The sequence below is a fragment of the Barbatula barbatula genome, assembly GCF_947034865.1.
Source record: "Barbatula barbatula genome assembly, chromosome: 7".
Taxonomy (NCBI): domain Eukaryota; kingdom Metazoa; phylum Chordata; class Actinopteri; order Cypriniformes; family Nemacheilidae; genus Barbatula; species Barbatula barbatula.
The window spans coordinates 7,678,303-7,692,253 of NC_136770.1; the positions used below are offsets into that span (position 1 = coordinate 7,678,303).

General features: G+C 38.8%; 1 protein-coding gene across 2 annotated transcripts in view; it reads right to left on the minus strand.

Annotated features, from left to right (window-relative positions):
• Positions 1-13,951, minus strand: part of agap1 (ArfGAP with GTPase domain, ankyrin repeat and PH domain 1) — a 132,270-nt gene that overhangs the window by 63,501 nt on the left and 54,818 nt on the right. For both annotated transcript variants that reach the window (XM_079460481.1, XM_079460480.1), the window contains exons 2-4: positions 7,662-7,720; positions 6,893-6,980; positions 294-379 (exon numbers count right to left, since the gene is read on the minus strand). In XM_079460481.1, coding sequence (XP_079316607.1) covers positions 294-379; positions 6,893-6,980; positions 7,662-7,720 — 233 coding nt within the window. The remainder of the gene's footprint in view (positions 1-293; positions 380-6,892; positions 6,981-7,661; positions 7,721-13,951) is intronic.

The following is a 13,951-nucleotide window of genomic DNA, read 5'->3' on the forward strand; positions in this document are numbered from 1 at the left end:
AAGAAGTAAAATAAAGTAAAAGAGAAACATCATTACAACAACATCCTTCTTTAAGAAAAGCTCCACACAGAAAGATCACCAATTCTTTATAAAACTATTTCAAAGTTAAAAAAGGGTTCATGATTAAACAAATCTGTTGATCTTAAAAATCCTATTTGCCTCTCACAAAACATGACTTAGTAGTTTTAGTGTCTCCATAAAACAAGAGCAATAAATCGTTTTCGCTTCACCTTACACATTATATTATAACGCATTCTGTACAGAAATGGAAGCGAGACATGTGTAATACCCACCTGAGGCTCTGGAGGTCCCCCTTCATCCCTGATCAGGAGGAGGTAACTCTGTCCATCCACTACAATCTCCTTTTTAAAGCGTCCCCCTGTTCAACACAAGAATGCAAACGGTTTAAAGTGCCAAGAAATGCCAATACAGTCTCTAATTCTAAAATGAGCTGATTGGTGGATTGCCCATTGGCATGGAAAACGAGTTGTGAATGTGATTGTGTTTTCTTTTTAGTAAATCATCTATTCTGCAAATCAAACTACTACTGGAACGGTTTTATTAAAGAAAGTTTAATTGTTTCGTCTTAGGCCTGCTAGAAAGAATACGGTAACGTGTGGTGCCCTCCAAAAACATTGAATTTGAGACCCTTACGAAGAAAGACTACAAATGTTGAATCTATCCACAGGCTGGCATACTGATTTCATTTCAGACCACTGCAGCTTAGCTCAGTTCTGTGCGTAACGGGTAGAAATAACAAACTAATTCAAATCCTTACCATTAAACGTTCCAGACACGTGACTTCACAGAACACGGATACATACCGAGCTGAATATGGTAGCAGATAGGTCGAACTTTATCAGTTTGCATATTTTTCCACTGTATTATAAACATGATAAGTATAAGAAGCCGTATGCTTATATAGCATTACGACATTTTTCTGCCCTCCAAGTTCAGGCAGCTTGTGCTATTTCTGTCCATTTGTAGTGCTCCTCTAAGTGTTTAGTAACTATGTATGCATCTAGATTACTAAAATTTACTAAAATCATTTGATTTAAATCAAATATTAATTGAAAAAATAAACGCAAATTAGAAATGCTGCCTCGGAAATAAACTGAAATAAGTTTAAAGAAACGAGAATTGTTAATGCTTTGCCCGCATTGACATGTTATTAAAGACGAGTTATTACGGCAATCTGTGTTTGACTGTTGTACAGCAGGTGGCGCTGTTACACACCTTTGGAAAAAGTATAGGATCTCTGAATCTAGAATGTATATATTTGATCTGTTTTTAATAAGTCTGATCTGGGTGGAGTCTTTGACCAAAATGTTTTATTATCTCAGCTGTTTAATCAAAGTGATGGATTTTTGAAGAAACCTACCCACATCTAAGGGGTGATAAAAAATAAGAACAAATGAAGATAGAAGAATACAGTTTCTTTTGTTTAAAAGCAGAGACTCTGTTCTTTCATTTGATATATTGTCTGTGCATAAATTAATTACAGAAATGTAAAAAAAAACACTGGCGTAGGCTGGCAAGTTTTTTAAAGGCTGGTGGGGAAAGAGTTAACTGAAAAGAAACAAAAACTAAATTTATAAAGCAACATCAATTAATTAATAAATAAAATAAATTGACAAAAGCACAAAACCAAAACTACTAAAGTAGTTTACTTTAAAATTTGCCCCATTAACTTTCCATAGTCATTTTAATTCCTACTATGGAAAGTCAATGGGGCCAACATTTTAAAGTGAACTACTCCTTTAGTGAGTTTATCAAATGTCCTGTTTGGTGATGGAGTGGTGTTAAAGGTCAAAGCATCCCGAGTAAATAAGTGTATAAAAAGTTTGTCTCTGAGAGAGAAGCGGTCAGAGATCGGTGATCTTTCTGTTGGAGGAAGGAGAATGAGGTGTTGAAGTGTAAGAGGATCAGATGGGCATTCCTGGAGATGTAACAAGGTCTTAACCTGACCGCAGCTCTATCCTGCTAAGCATCTTGGGCAACAATGACCTCACTTTCATGGCCTGATAGGACACTCAATGGTCATCTCAGGACACCGCTACGATGTGTTGAAACCCTCCAGTTGTTTATTTCTTTGATGATTAGCAAACGTTTATTACAAAATAATGGACTTTGGGAACAATACTCACGCTAGAAAAAACATATTTAAATCAGACTGAGGGTTTCTAAATTTACATTACAGCGAGGGCTCTGAGATACTGTGGTGGTTTATATGCCGAGATTCATGTTAGATGATGACATATGATGAAACTCCTCAGCCATGTTCCAAAACCTAGTGATCTGCTTCTCAATAAAGCAGACTTGACTTACATTTATACTCATTTTTATACGGTATGCTTCCTTGAACTCAAACTCATAACCTTAGCATTACCTACCTGTGCCCAACTCTACAATTCCAGATACTGTAAACAAATTACGAATTTGGAAGATTATTGTACCCTTTGGAAGAGGATCACAAACATACCAGCTGCTCCAAACGTTGTCTCTAAAGTAAATTCACTAGGTTTTAGGACAAAGCTAATGTCTTGCTTGCATAGATCACGTACAGTTAATGGTTTGTGGGATCGGTTTTACAGCTTCATGCATTTCCACCTTTCTGTTTTTTCCATGTCTGGATGGCACTAGTGTTTTATCTCCTCTGCCGCTGAACCAAAAATCCGGAGCCCATGCGTCTTACAAGTCACCGCGACGTGCCAGGTTTGGTTGGAAAAGGACACCGAAATTCAAAACCTCAAATAGCGGCGACTCAATGACTGTGTGTGGGCAAGCGGTTCGGGTAAAGCGGTTAGACTGGAGAGGACGGCCGGCTTTTCCGTAATGACACGGTTTGCCTGTTCGGCTATGAGGGAAGAGGAAGTGGAGAAGCGTCAGGACAGCTAATGCTCAGCATCTAGACTGAACTCAGTTATATATAATCTCTGGTTATTTTTACATATTCAGAAAGAGCAAGACCAAGTGCACAGTTCAAGGATCCACACCCTTTTGATAATTACACTTTGGGTTGTGCTTTTGTGGAGCTGTCAATCTCACGTGATTCTAAAGATGCTCCGGTTAAAGCTCCTTAATTCAAAGAACATATGAAACTAGGATATGGGTGTATGCTTTCTCTTATTCCACCTCAGTGAGATCTAGAAACAAACACTGTGAAACAATACTTTGATAGCCCGATAGAGTAAACCGGCACGGCGCTGAAGAGGTATGATTGGTGATTCATTGTGAAGTTGAATGAGATGGAAGATGCCACATCTACAATGATTCGAGAGTGAAGAGGTGTGGAATCTCCTGTAATGTGGCTTCATCTGCGTAAAGCTCTGTGATGAGCATAACATGATATCAAAAAATCGGTAAAAAATGACAAATTGGTGGACCTCATATGTTAATATAGACCAAAAAATATCACAAATTAATAAATGATGACTGATGAAGCCACAGAGGAGAGACCATCCGCTCAGCTCTCTTACAGAGAGAACTTCCCCCAAGGATAAACCATAGAAAAGAGAGCGAATAGTTACCTGCATCCACGTCAGCTAGTTAAAGAAGCGGCCAAGGAAAGAGAGAATAAAACAATACTTAAATCAAAAAGCAGGCCAGCTGAACATGCACAGTCACAGTTGAAGAAACAGTTAAACAGAGAACATACTAGATACAGATACAGAGAGAAATAAGCACAGCTTTCATTCATTCACTGTGATCTTATCTAATATCCTCTTGTTTCAGGGTGCCTGTGTGAGGGAACGCAGTCAAATCAAACACATATATACACGTTTAACCTGGTCAACACAGCTGATAAATGTCAGTGACATGGGAATTGACCCTTTGCAAAGACCACGGCCTTAAGCTATGTCCGACATTAGCCAAAGCGCTCCCGCTGCACTAAAGAATGTTTATGGTGAAATAATCATTTCTGGAAAAAATATGATGTGTTCTTTTATAGCCAAAAGCAATAAGTCTGCAATATGCATGTTAAGTATATATTCAGGATATGAGAGTGATTCGGAATGAAGTAAACAAACGTACTGTTCTTGCTGTAACAACGTAACGTCTGGATAGACGGCATTGGTTTCTGACACGTTTAGGCAACGGGTGAAACTGTGATTATGACCATAAGGATCAAATTTGACCTCCGATAAAATTCAGGCAGTGTTGATGAGATGCAGTCCTTCAGCGCAGATCATATGGCAGTCAGTCTATGAGGTCAAACTCTCCGGACAAGTCTTCTTGTATGTGTTAGTTTGCAGATGTTTTTATTGTTGTACATTATGCCAACAAAGATTCCACAGTGACATGACTTTTAGCTGGGATCATGTTCGTACAGTGTGATGGCCAGCAACAATCGCGAAGGACTTTTTAAAACTGCATAATGCGCAGCCGGTTAAACTCTGGCAACAGGGGGGCACATAATAATGCGTTTGTGATGCACAGATATGAAAATTTGGCTTGGTACAAATGTACTTCTGACTAACCTACCCTCACATAATGCAAGCAAGGAAAAAGCAAAGGCCTCTAATCCTAAAGAGCTGCCTGCTTAGAAAGCACTTCTAAACATCTTAAACACCACTTGGTTTTGGGAAACAGACCATGCAAAAACATTAAGACTACATGGGTTGCAACAACAAACCGTTCCCACATGATTTTTCCAAATTTGCGATATTCGACGCTGATAAAAGTGGCATTTCTCACCCGAGGGGCACAAAACTGACGCACCCCGCCGGGCTGCATTCCTCAATTAAATGTGAGGCAAAGTTGTCGGTCCACATGAGGTGCTGGGTTTTGAAACTGTAAAGGCTGCGTTGGTGTTTGGACCACAAGGCCGGGATTTTTTGTTCTTGCATAAATACACACACACACACACATGGGCATTTGCCCTTGTGATAATATCTCTTAATGAGCTCGGAGAATGTGTCTATTCATGTAGTATGTGTGATGAAGGGGGAAGGGAAAAAACCCATGTGGCCGACTTTCACTCCAGAGTCTTCTGTAAAAAAAAATCTGCTTCAGCTGTATTTAGTGGTTTTGGGGTTTGCGGTTACTCTACCAAAGCTAGGAAACACTATTTTTAAAACCAGAATGGTGAAACTTCAAAAAACAAGGGAAGGAAAACATTTTAAGGGCATGGTAGCTGTACTGGAATGTAAATTTGGCAAATCAATCAACTTTTTAGTAACATGTTTGATTGTTTAAACAAATTGAACAGCATTTCTAACGCTGGTGTCAAACACGACACGTCTGACTGTGACGCTTAAGCTTGCTTCAGTTCAACGTTCTCTAATGTCGCTCTCAGTTTCCTTTCCTTCCTAATTCACGGTGGCAAACAGGCAACTGACATCTCTGTTTTTCTTTTTTCTTTCTGGGCGATTTCCTGGCTGACCGCTGGTATGCAGTGGCTTGATTTTTATAGGGTGAGGAGCAGAAGAGAAGCCATGAGATGATCGGTCCACTGACAGCCCTTTCCAGTGACCTCATGCTTTGTTAAGAACCCCAGACACTTTTTGGAGTGAATAACTCAGAATTGTCAAGTAACAAATGCAACAGAATTAAATTAGATTTCGTCTATAAGGCCACTTTGGCCACATAATAACAGTCATAAAAGGCATGACATATTTACACAGGGAGCTTTTGAAAGCAGATCCTTGCTCAGGGAGGAAAGCATATTGTGATGACCTGGCAGAGTGCCTTCAATGTTCTCAATTATACATGGCGGGTATGGCCTAGTCCTCTGGCACTACTGTATCGTGCTAACATACTAACAGCAGGTGTGCAGAGAGAGAGAGAAAGAGGAGACATTAGATGTGTATCTGCAGTGTATCTGTATATGCAGCCCTAAAAATGAATCTTTAATGCATAAGCACATCAGATACAACTTAAAGACTTTGGTATTTGACCTAAACATGACTTTTCTATATAGTGAAAGAAAATGATGACCGGAAAAAGACAAAAAGATCCAAAAAGCAGTAACAAGTCTTCTGGAGACATATGATCATTGTGTGTAACTAAGGGTTCACACCAAATGCAAATTAAGCGAATTGCGCGAGTAAATTACATACAAAGTCAATGCAAAGACTCGAATTCATGGAAGGCGATGGGAATGACACAAATTGGGCAATGCGTCAATCTCGTCTTCCGCAAAGGTTGCAAATATTGCTCAGAACGTGTAACACACGCGAAAATTTTTTTTTTCTCCCTGCAAGTAATAAAGGCTGTGAAACGTGATTGTTCACGTTTAGTGTGAACCCAGCATAAGAAACAGACAGCAAATCTGTCATTTAAAAATTGTTATCCAGAAAACACAATCTCCTCCACCGTAGTTCTCCAATCTCATAGGTGCGAGAGGTGTTTGTGCATATTAATATGTGGGACATGGCTATCAGAGACACATAAGAACCAGATGTTTGCCATCACTACATCAGACCTGGTGTGACAAAGTTTGACGTCTTGTGTTTGAAAGCACACTTTACTTTGTGTAAGGTTAAGACATGAATTAATCATGTGGAATATAGTGTTCTAGTTGTTTGTCATACTTTGTGGTGTGTTTAATCAGATTTCGAGCTTGTCAGTCCCTGGTTACCGTTCAATTACATTATATAAAAAAGTGAGACTGTTGCTTTAGTATTCCGTGAAAAAAACGAGTTGCCATTTAAAATGGCACGGGTGAATCAGAAAATAAATCTTACAGTTTTTGATGAACTCAACATAAAACAGGATCTAAGAATCAAAACAGTCCAAATTTCAAAAAGCATCACAGTTTGTTGTAATATAAAAAATGTGGCTTGTTCTTAATATGTAGACAGTATGAGAAATTATTGATAGTTTTCGAGCGTCTCCATATTTTCCAGACGTTTTAATGTAACAGTAGAGGAGATGGTGAAACGCTTACCTTCAGGGCTCTCTTCCTGCACATACGTCCCTGTCAGATACCGGTGCACAAGTGCAGACTTCCCACTTGCCAGGTTACCCACAATTCCCTGCATTGCAATACAAACACACGGAATGATTAGGGTTCTTGGGCCTGGAATGATGTTTTGGGTTGTAAGTAAACAACGTCTGCTTAATGTCTACTTTTTTTTAATGGAGTTAATGATCATTTGATAAATCCTGATGACTGAAGACTGAAGTCTAAGCATATTTTGTAACCTTTAAAGCTACTGTCATGCTTAGTATCATCACAACATAATGAATTCAGTGTATCGTCCAATTTTAGGAGGGTACGGACTGATCTTCACCCTCCGAAGCAGCTTATTAAACTTTTAAGTGACAAAGTTTAAATAAGAACAGAGTACAAATTCATCTTTCAAAACTTGTTTTTGCATTACTCTGAAACCTTATAATGTTTAAATTTAGAGCTGTGGGGATGGATTTCGCAGGAAATTGCCATGTCTGTAAACAGAGAAAATGAGCTCAGTTGAGTCTGGCACGTATCATGTGGGTGAGCATTTAGAAGGATAATCACATTTTTTAGTTATGAGAAAAAACAACTGAATTCCACTGCAAGTAAAACACATTTGCCTGTTCATCTTTGCAGAATTCCACACGTGCACCGCTTTCACATCCTGCATTCGTTCATTAATACATATTTAATAATGCAAAGCCAAATGATGTGTACATTTGTTATAGAAAAACACTTTATAGAGTACAAACAGACTCACCACTTTGAGCTCTGGTACTGAGCGACTGAGCGTCCACTCCTGACTGTTGACAAATGCATCTGTAACACAGAGAAATGGAGTTTATTTGGACAGAGAATTTACATTAGCATTAAAACTAGCATCTGGGTGTGTTCTGCCGATAACTGTCCTAAAGTGAGGTGAAAGACAAACAGCAAAGGGAAAATAAAACGGACAATACGGAAAACCCAGTTCACTTTGACTCAAGAACACACCAAAAATCAACACCCATGTCTACAAGAGAGCATGAAAACATCTCAAAACGGTGGACCACCAAAATGTGCGACACATTGACTGCACTGCCCCCACACTCAGCTGCATGAATCGGTTCATATTTGAACAATAGCGGCTGCAGGTGCAGCGTGGGCTCCAATGCTCTGAGGACATCTGAGAGGCCCACAAATGAGCATGCAAATCCATGACTGCAGGGGAACAGTTGCAAAGAGTGTATGGTGAGATCAGGGGGTATATTTGGATATTACCAAATGAAATGACCACACTATACAATGCCAGAAATGCCAGATTGGTATTTTAATTCTTAAGTCAATTCTACTGGCAACACCAGCCTTCCAAAGCAGCATTCTAAGTGAAATGGAGCGCAAAACATTACTCAATTACTGTCTTAAGGAGGGGAGGTGAACATGTTGCTACTATACCAACATGACACTTTAAAGCTGCAACTTTTGCAAAACTCTTACGACGATTTGCAATGATAGGCCTATAATAATGATTTATATTTTGACGCCAGTTGGATTTCACGTTAATATTTTTTATATAAAGTACCTGCAGTTTTTGGTTTTCAACAGAAATGAGTCCGACAAAAATACAGTGCAATTGGGGTCAGTCAGAGGTGGTTACCAACGTTCTTCAAAATATTTGGTGTTTTGCAGAAGAAACCAAGTCCTACATGTTTGAAATAACATGAGGGTTTTGTGGGGGGGTGAACAATTTTTTTTTAAATCTTTGGGCATGCAAAAAAGCAGGTACAAACCTGTGTCATGACAACTCTGTATAAGAAATAATAGATGCTATGATGGTGTCATCTGCTCTTTGAAACTGGATAACATCAGTCTGTAATTTCTCTAGAGACTCACACTAAACGCAAACGAATGCTAACATATATGCTTAACCCTTGGGGATTGTCTCCTGGGTCTTTTGACAGACTAGCTCAAGAAGTATAAAAAGGAAACGACAGCTTTAGGGAGGGATGCTACATATATTTAGCTGGGTGACCCTCAGAGGGTCACTTGTCTAAGATCTGAGAGACGGCCGTTAGAATCATGGGGTTTTCTGTTGACATAACCACCTACACACAGAAACAATATATATAAAAAACACTTAGGGACATCTAAAATTGGCCGTAAATTAAGGTAACTCCACATTAATTGGAGGCACCGGACTTATTTGAATAACCTTTGATCTCTCTGCTCTTGTCTGTCAGTGTGTGCAGATGGAACCAATCAGTACGCAGCCTTTGTCTGACAACTAGCTGTGCGACTCGGTTAAAAACGACAATCTGTAACATCACAGGAGACATGATGACTGTGACAGCCCAGAGATGATGTATTACAGACTTAGCCCTTATCATAATAGCATCGCTTCAGAAATTCAAGTATAGCTCTTGGTTGGTTTTGTATCACAGACTGACTGAATCTTCAGGTTAAACTCTGTGTATACCTGTGAGCACTATTTAGTCTGCAGTGAAGCAAGAACATTTTCCAATAAAAACCTCATATGGCGACGGCATAATGGATGATATTACAGCGGAAAATGATTACTATTATAGAGAAGGTTCTTGGTTTGACTTTTAGAATCATGGGATTGATGAACAACATTCCTGTGAAAAAGACAAAGCCTAAAACAGTCATTATTCTTCCTCTTCGTCTACATACAGCAGCTCCAACAAGCCTCAGGAGAGACAAAGCAGAGCATGCTTCCCTTTATGCGCCTCTCATGAGAATGAATAAATCTAAAGATCAGCCATTGTGAAAGATTCACAGATCTTTACAACACAAATATTTAAAGGTTGACTGTGCCGATAAACATCTACTTGTTTTGAATTTGAAGCAGCAATGCCGGTATTCCTTAGTTACAGGTGGTCTAAAAATGTTAGCTGTTTTGCTTACTTATTTTCACGGCAAGTAGCCGCTAAAAAGCCACCTGCATACTGCAAATAGTTTGCACTATAGACACTATCTAGTAATCTACATCTATTTTTAAGGTCGGCGACAAATGCTCTGGATCACAGACACATTGCTTCTTGTTCTTACCATTAACATGCTTGAGGTGTCAAGACACTGAGACACAACCGATGAGAGAATACAATTCCGAAAGAGGCTTCATATAGAGCCTTATGTGATTTCTCCTTCTTACTGTACAATAGTAAGTAATATATTTGTCAACGTTAACAAATACTTCAGTAAACTATAATATTAATTTATAAAATATATGAAAAACCTACACTGGATACGTTGAACCATAAAGGGAAAAATAGGTTATATTGTACTTAACAATATTAAATAACCATCTTTCCAATATATTTTCTTTTGTTTTCAAGTCTACTAAAATGTAAGTACTATTCTTATAATTTTACTTGCCCATTAACTTCCATTTACTAAAGTAAATAATACGCTAAGTGGAAATATATATTTGGGGGGATGGTGTGGAAAAATGTGGGTGATTTAACTTATTAACATTTTGTTAGCTGTTCAGCGCTACTTTCTGGTTAAGTCATAATAGATTTGCCAGATTCCGTGCCATTCTGTGTTATATAGCAACTTCCGCTTTTATGCCTGCATTGAAAATGACACAAATCAACTCCAAACATGGAACCGGTCAAGATATTCTAGAAGGTCATAATGAGGTGTCTATGTGCCCTCTGGAAAGCTCATGTTTCCCTTATTTAAATGCTACTATTTATTTGTTTGTTTATAGGGTGAGAGTTACACGTTCGATACGACGTTGATTCTTTCCAGTCATACTTTCCCATGACCTCCCCGGACCTTCCACCCCCTCACTGTGAGCCCAGAGATTAAACGCAGAGACGAACCGAGGGGATTTCACTTCCACCACCCACATTCTGCGTGTAGAAAGAAAAATAAGACAAAATGGAAAGTAAGGATGTCTGATGTCCTTCTGTACCAAGTCAATAGTAAAAGATAAAAAAATGGACGTTACCAGTGTTCAATTTATTACACCGCAGAATCAAATATAGCATGCACCTAACACACACGTGATAGCGTCACAGAAATGCAGTATAAGATGCATAACTATGTGTTCAAAGCCGTATAAAGACCTTACATAATGAAGCGTTATGTTTTTATTACCTCAGAATGAGCAATTTCTACCTACATACAACGCGGGAACCCTTGCCTGGAATTCACCATGTTGTTTCTACAGTAGCCGTAGATGGAAAAACTGCTCTTCAGTTCGCTTTTTGTAAAAACATCATCTCCTTTGGCAAAGAAGCGAAAAAATTACGACATCTTAGTCCTGTGTCAGCCACCGTAGTGCTTTTGAAAGGAAGGGGTGGAGTGAGTCATTGATTGCAATTCGCAGCCTCACCACTAGATGCCGCCTAATTAAAAACATTGGACTAGGGGTGCACGATATGAGGAAAAGCTGCGATGTGCGATAACATTGTTTAACATTGCGATGACGATATGACTTGCGATAAATATTCAAATGTAAATGTTAGCTATACTGTTCCCATGTCTTAGTGCTTTAATAGGTTTTTTGCAAACCTAAATATTGAATAGCCTATTCCCACTGAATAAAGAAATCAAATAGATAATTTTTGACAAGCGTTTATTGAACAAATTACACAAATGAAGTTGCCACAACTGTTCGGCATGTTTTACACAGTACCTGTGTTTGTAACGCGTCATCTCTCCTAAATCCAAAATAATTCCATATAGCTGAAGTGCTGTTCTTTTTCACCACAAGGTCTTTGTCATCCACCACATTTACCTCACTCTTCTCTCCTTGATCTGCCATCTTATAACGGCACACGGTCACAACTAAATTGACAGAAACCTCACAAATCAATCTGAGCTTAGCTACCGCTTCCTGGGGCTTCACCTGATTGGCCAAATAGCATGAACGCGCCAACCATGTCTTCAGGGCTAAACGTGATAGGTCAAACGTTTATTACATGCGCTTAGGGCATGTAATAAACTGTTTTCCCTTATTCATCGTTACAGGCTGTCTGTTGCGATGTGTTCATATCGCTATGACGATGAAAATTCGATGTATTGTTTAGCCCTACATTGGACCTTTAAGTACAGAAGAATTGACAACGGGCCTATTGTGTGCATTAACTTTCGAATAATTGAATGGACCGGAGTCAGATTGAAGCATTCAACCGCCCTGTGGTATAACTAACAAATATTTGACTAATAAACTTGGCTAACTATATTTGAGATTATGTTCACATTGCATAGCCAGAAGATTTTTTTCGAGATTGTATTTCCATACAAACAGTATTTTTAGTTTTGCTCCTTTTGCTTGCTCAGTGGGATATAGATATATAGTCTACAGACATAGAAAAAGGCATAATGTTAAATGATGTTGTAAATGTGTGACCTAAATAATGACACCTTATTGTAAAGTGTTACATTGAAATGTCACAAGCATTGATATTGACTATCCTATACTGACTGAAGTATTGATACTGCAATAACAAAATGAACCGATTAGTTTCATCTAAACAACATAAACAAACGTTACTGCGCATGTGCCCTTTTGTGACTCCAACTGAACTTCTGGTACACATTCACAAACAATAGAGTGCTAACAGATGTTATTTCTAATTACAAATGACTGTTACTTGGCTAAACTTGTCTATCCAATATTTTGAATTTAGACTGCGATACCAAGCTCAACCACTAGATGTCAGTGTACAGTACAGTTTGTTTAAATGCAACCGAAGTACAAGATTCATTCAACAAATCATTTATTTAATACAATTATTATACAGTAAAAGAATAATACAAATTAATACTAACATAAATAAAATAAATGTATAAAAAGTTGCTAAACACAAACCGGAAGTTAACAGGGGGTCAGGTGGGCGTCCGATGAAACGGTCTATAGTTGAAAACAAAACATCTGTTTACAGGAACAGTTCAGTATCAAGCCTTCAAGGTCATCGTCATCTGTGGCGGCCTGACCCAGATCTGCCTTTTATCACATTGCATCTTCCTCAGATTTTCTCCTGTAGGTTTCCTCTCTTACTCTTTCTTGCGTTACAAACTGGCAGCTTTTAGTGTCTCCTGAATCATTAAAATCCCACACACCCACAACTCCGAGCGCAATCCTCCTAAAGAGACTTGGAGAACTAGGCCACAGCAGCCCACCATCGGCAGCACGCGCTTCCTCACAGATTCAATTAGGATTTATGAAAGCGGAACTAACGCGCACTACGCAATGAATGTGTCGGTAGCTTGCAACAATTAGCCGCTGAAAGGCACATTTAAAGTGAGTCAACTCCCAAAGACATCCATCATTCAATCGGGGTGTAAAAAGCTGGATTTCCTGTGCTGCAGAACAGAGAGAGCAGTACACAACCGTGTGTAATTCCTCTGAATGTGGACGATTGGTTTGAGTCGAAAGACACGGGGGGTGCTGAGAAAGAAGAATTTCAAATACTACACTAGCCAGCCAACTAGATTTTTTTGTAACATTTATGTGAAAAATGCATTTAGTAACTTACACACTAGCTAAAGCTCTTAGCATCTGACCGACTGAAATATGCATAAGATGCATTTAAAGTAGAAAGAGCCAAGTGAAAGCAAATTGGATAAATAAATTAAACTAAATTTACACCAGTAAACGGAAAGGTAAATCAAGTTCTGCGTCACTACTGTCCCCAAACACACATTACGATCTGCGGTAAATCCTATAGGTAAACAAACACAGCAAGAGGGCAATTCAATGCACATGTCAACCATGAAGTTTTCACCAAAGGTTTCCACCATACTGATAGGTCAGCTGTCACTATTTGATTGTTTAAATACCCTGTGAAGTCTCTCTCTAAGTTCTTACAGCAGTTTTTGTTTTTAAAGCATAGGCTGTGCACGGAGATGTTGAGTGAAAACACTGTGGGTGTTCCCAGCTTCTGTATCCCCTCTCATATCCCATCATTTCCTGTCTCTATATACTGTACTGTCTGGCAAAAAAAAATGAGGAAAAAGGCCAAGAAAGTATATAAAAAAATAGTGAGGTGAATTAATTGTCACATCCATTACGCATTTGTCAAATCCATAACGGTC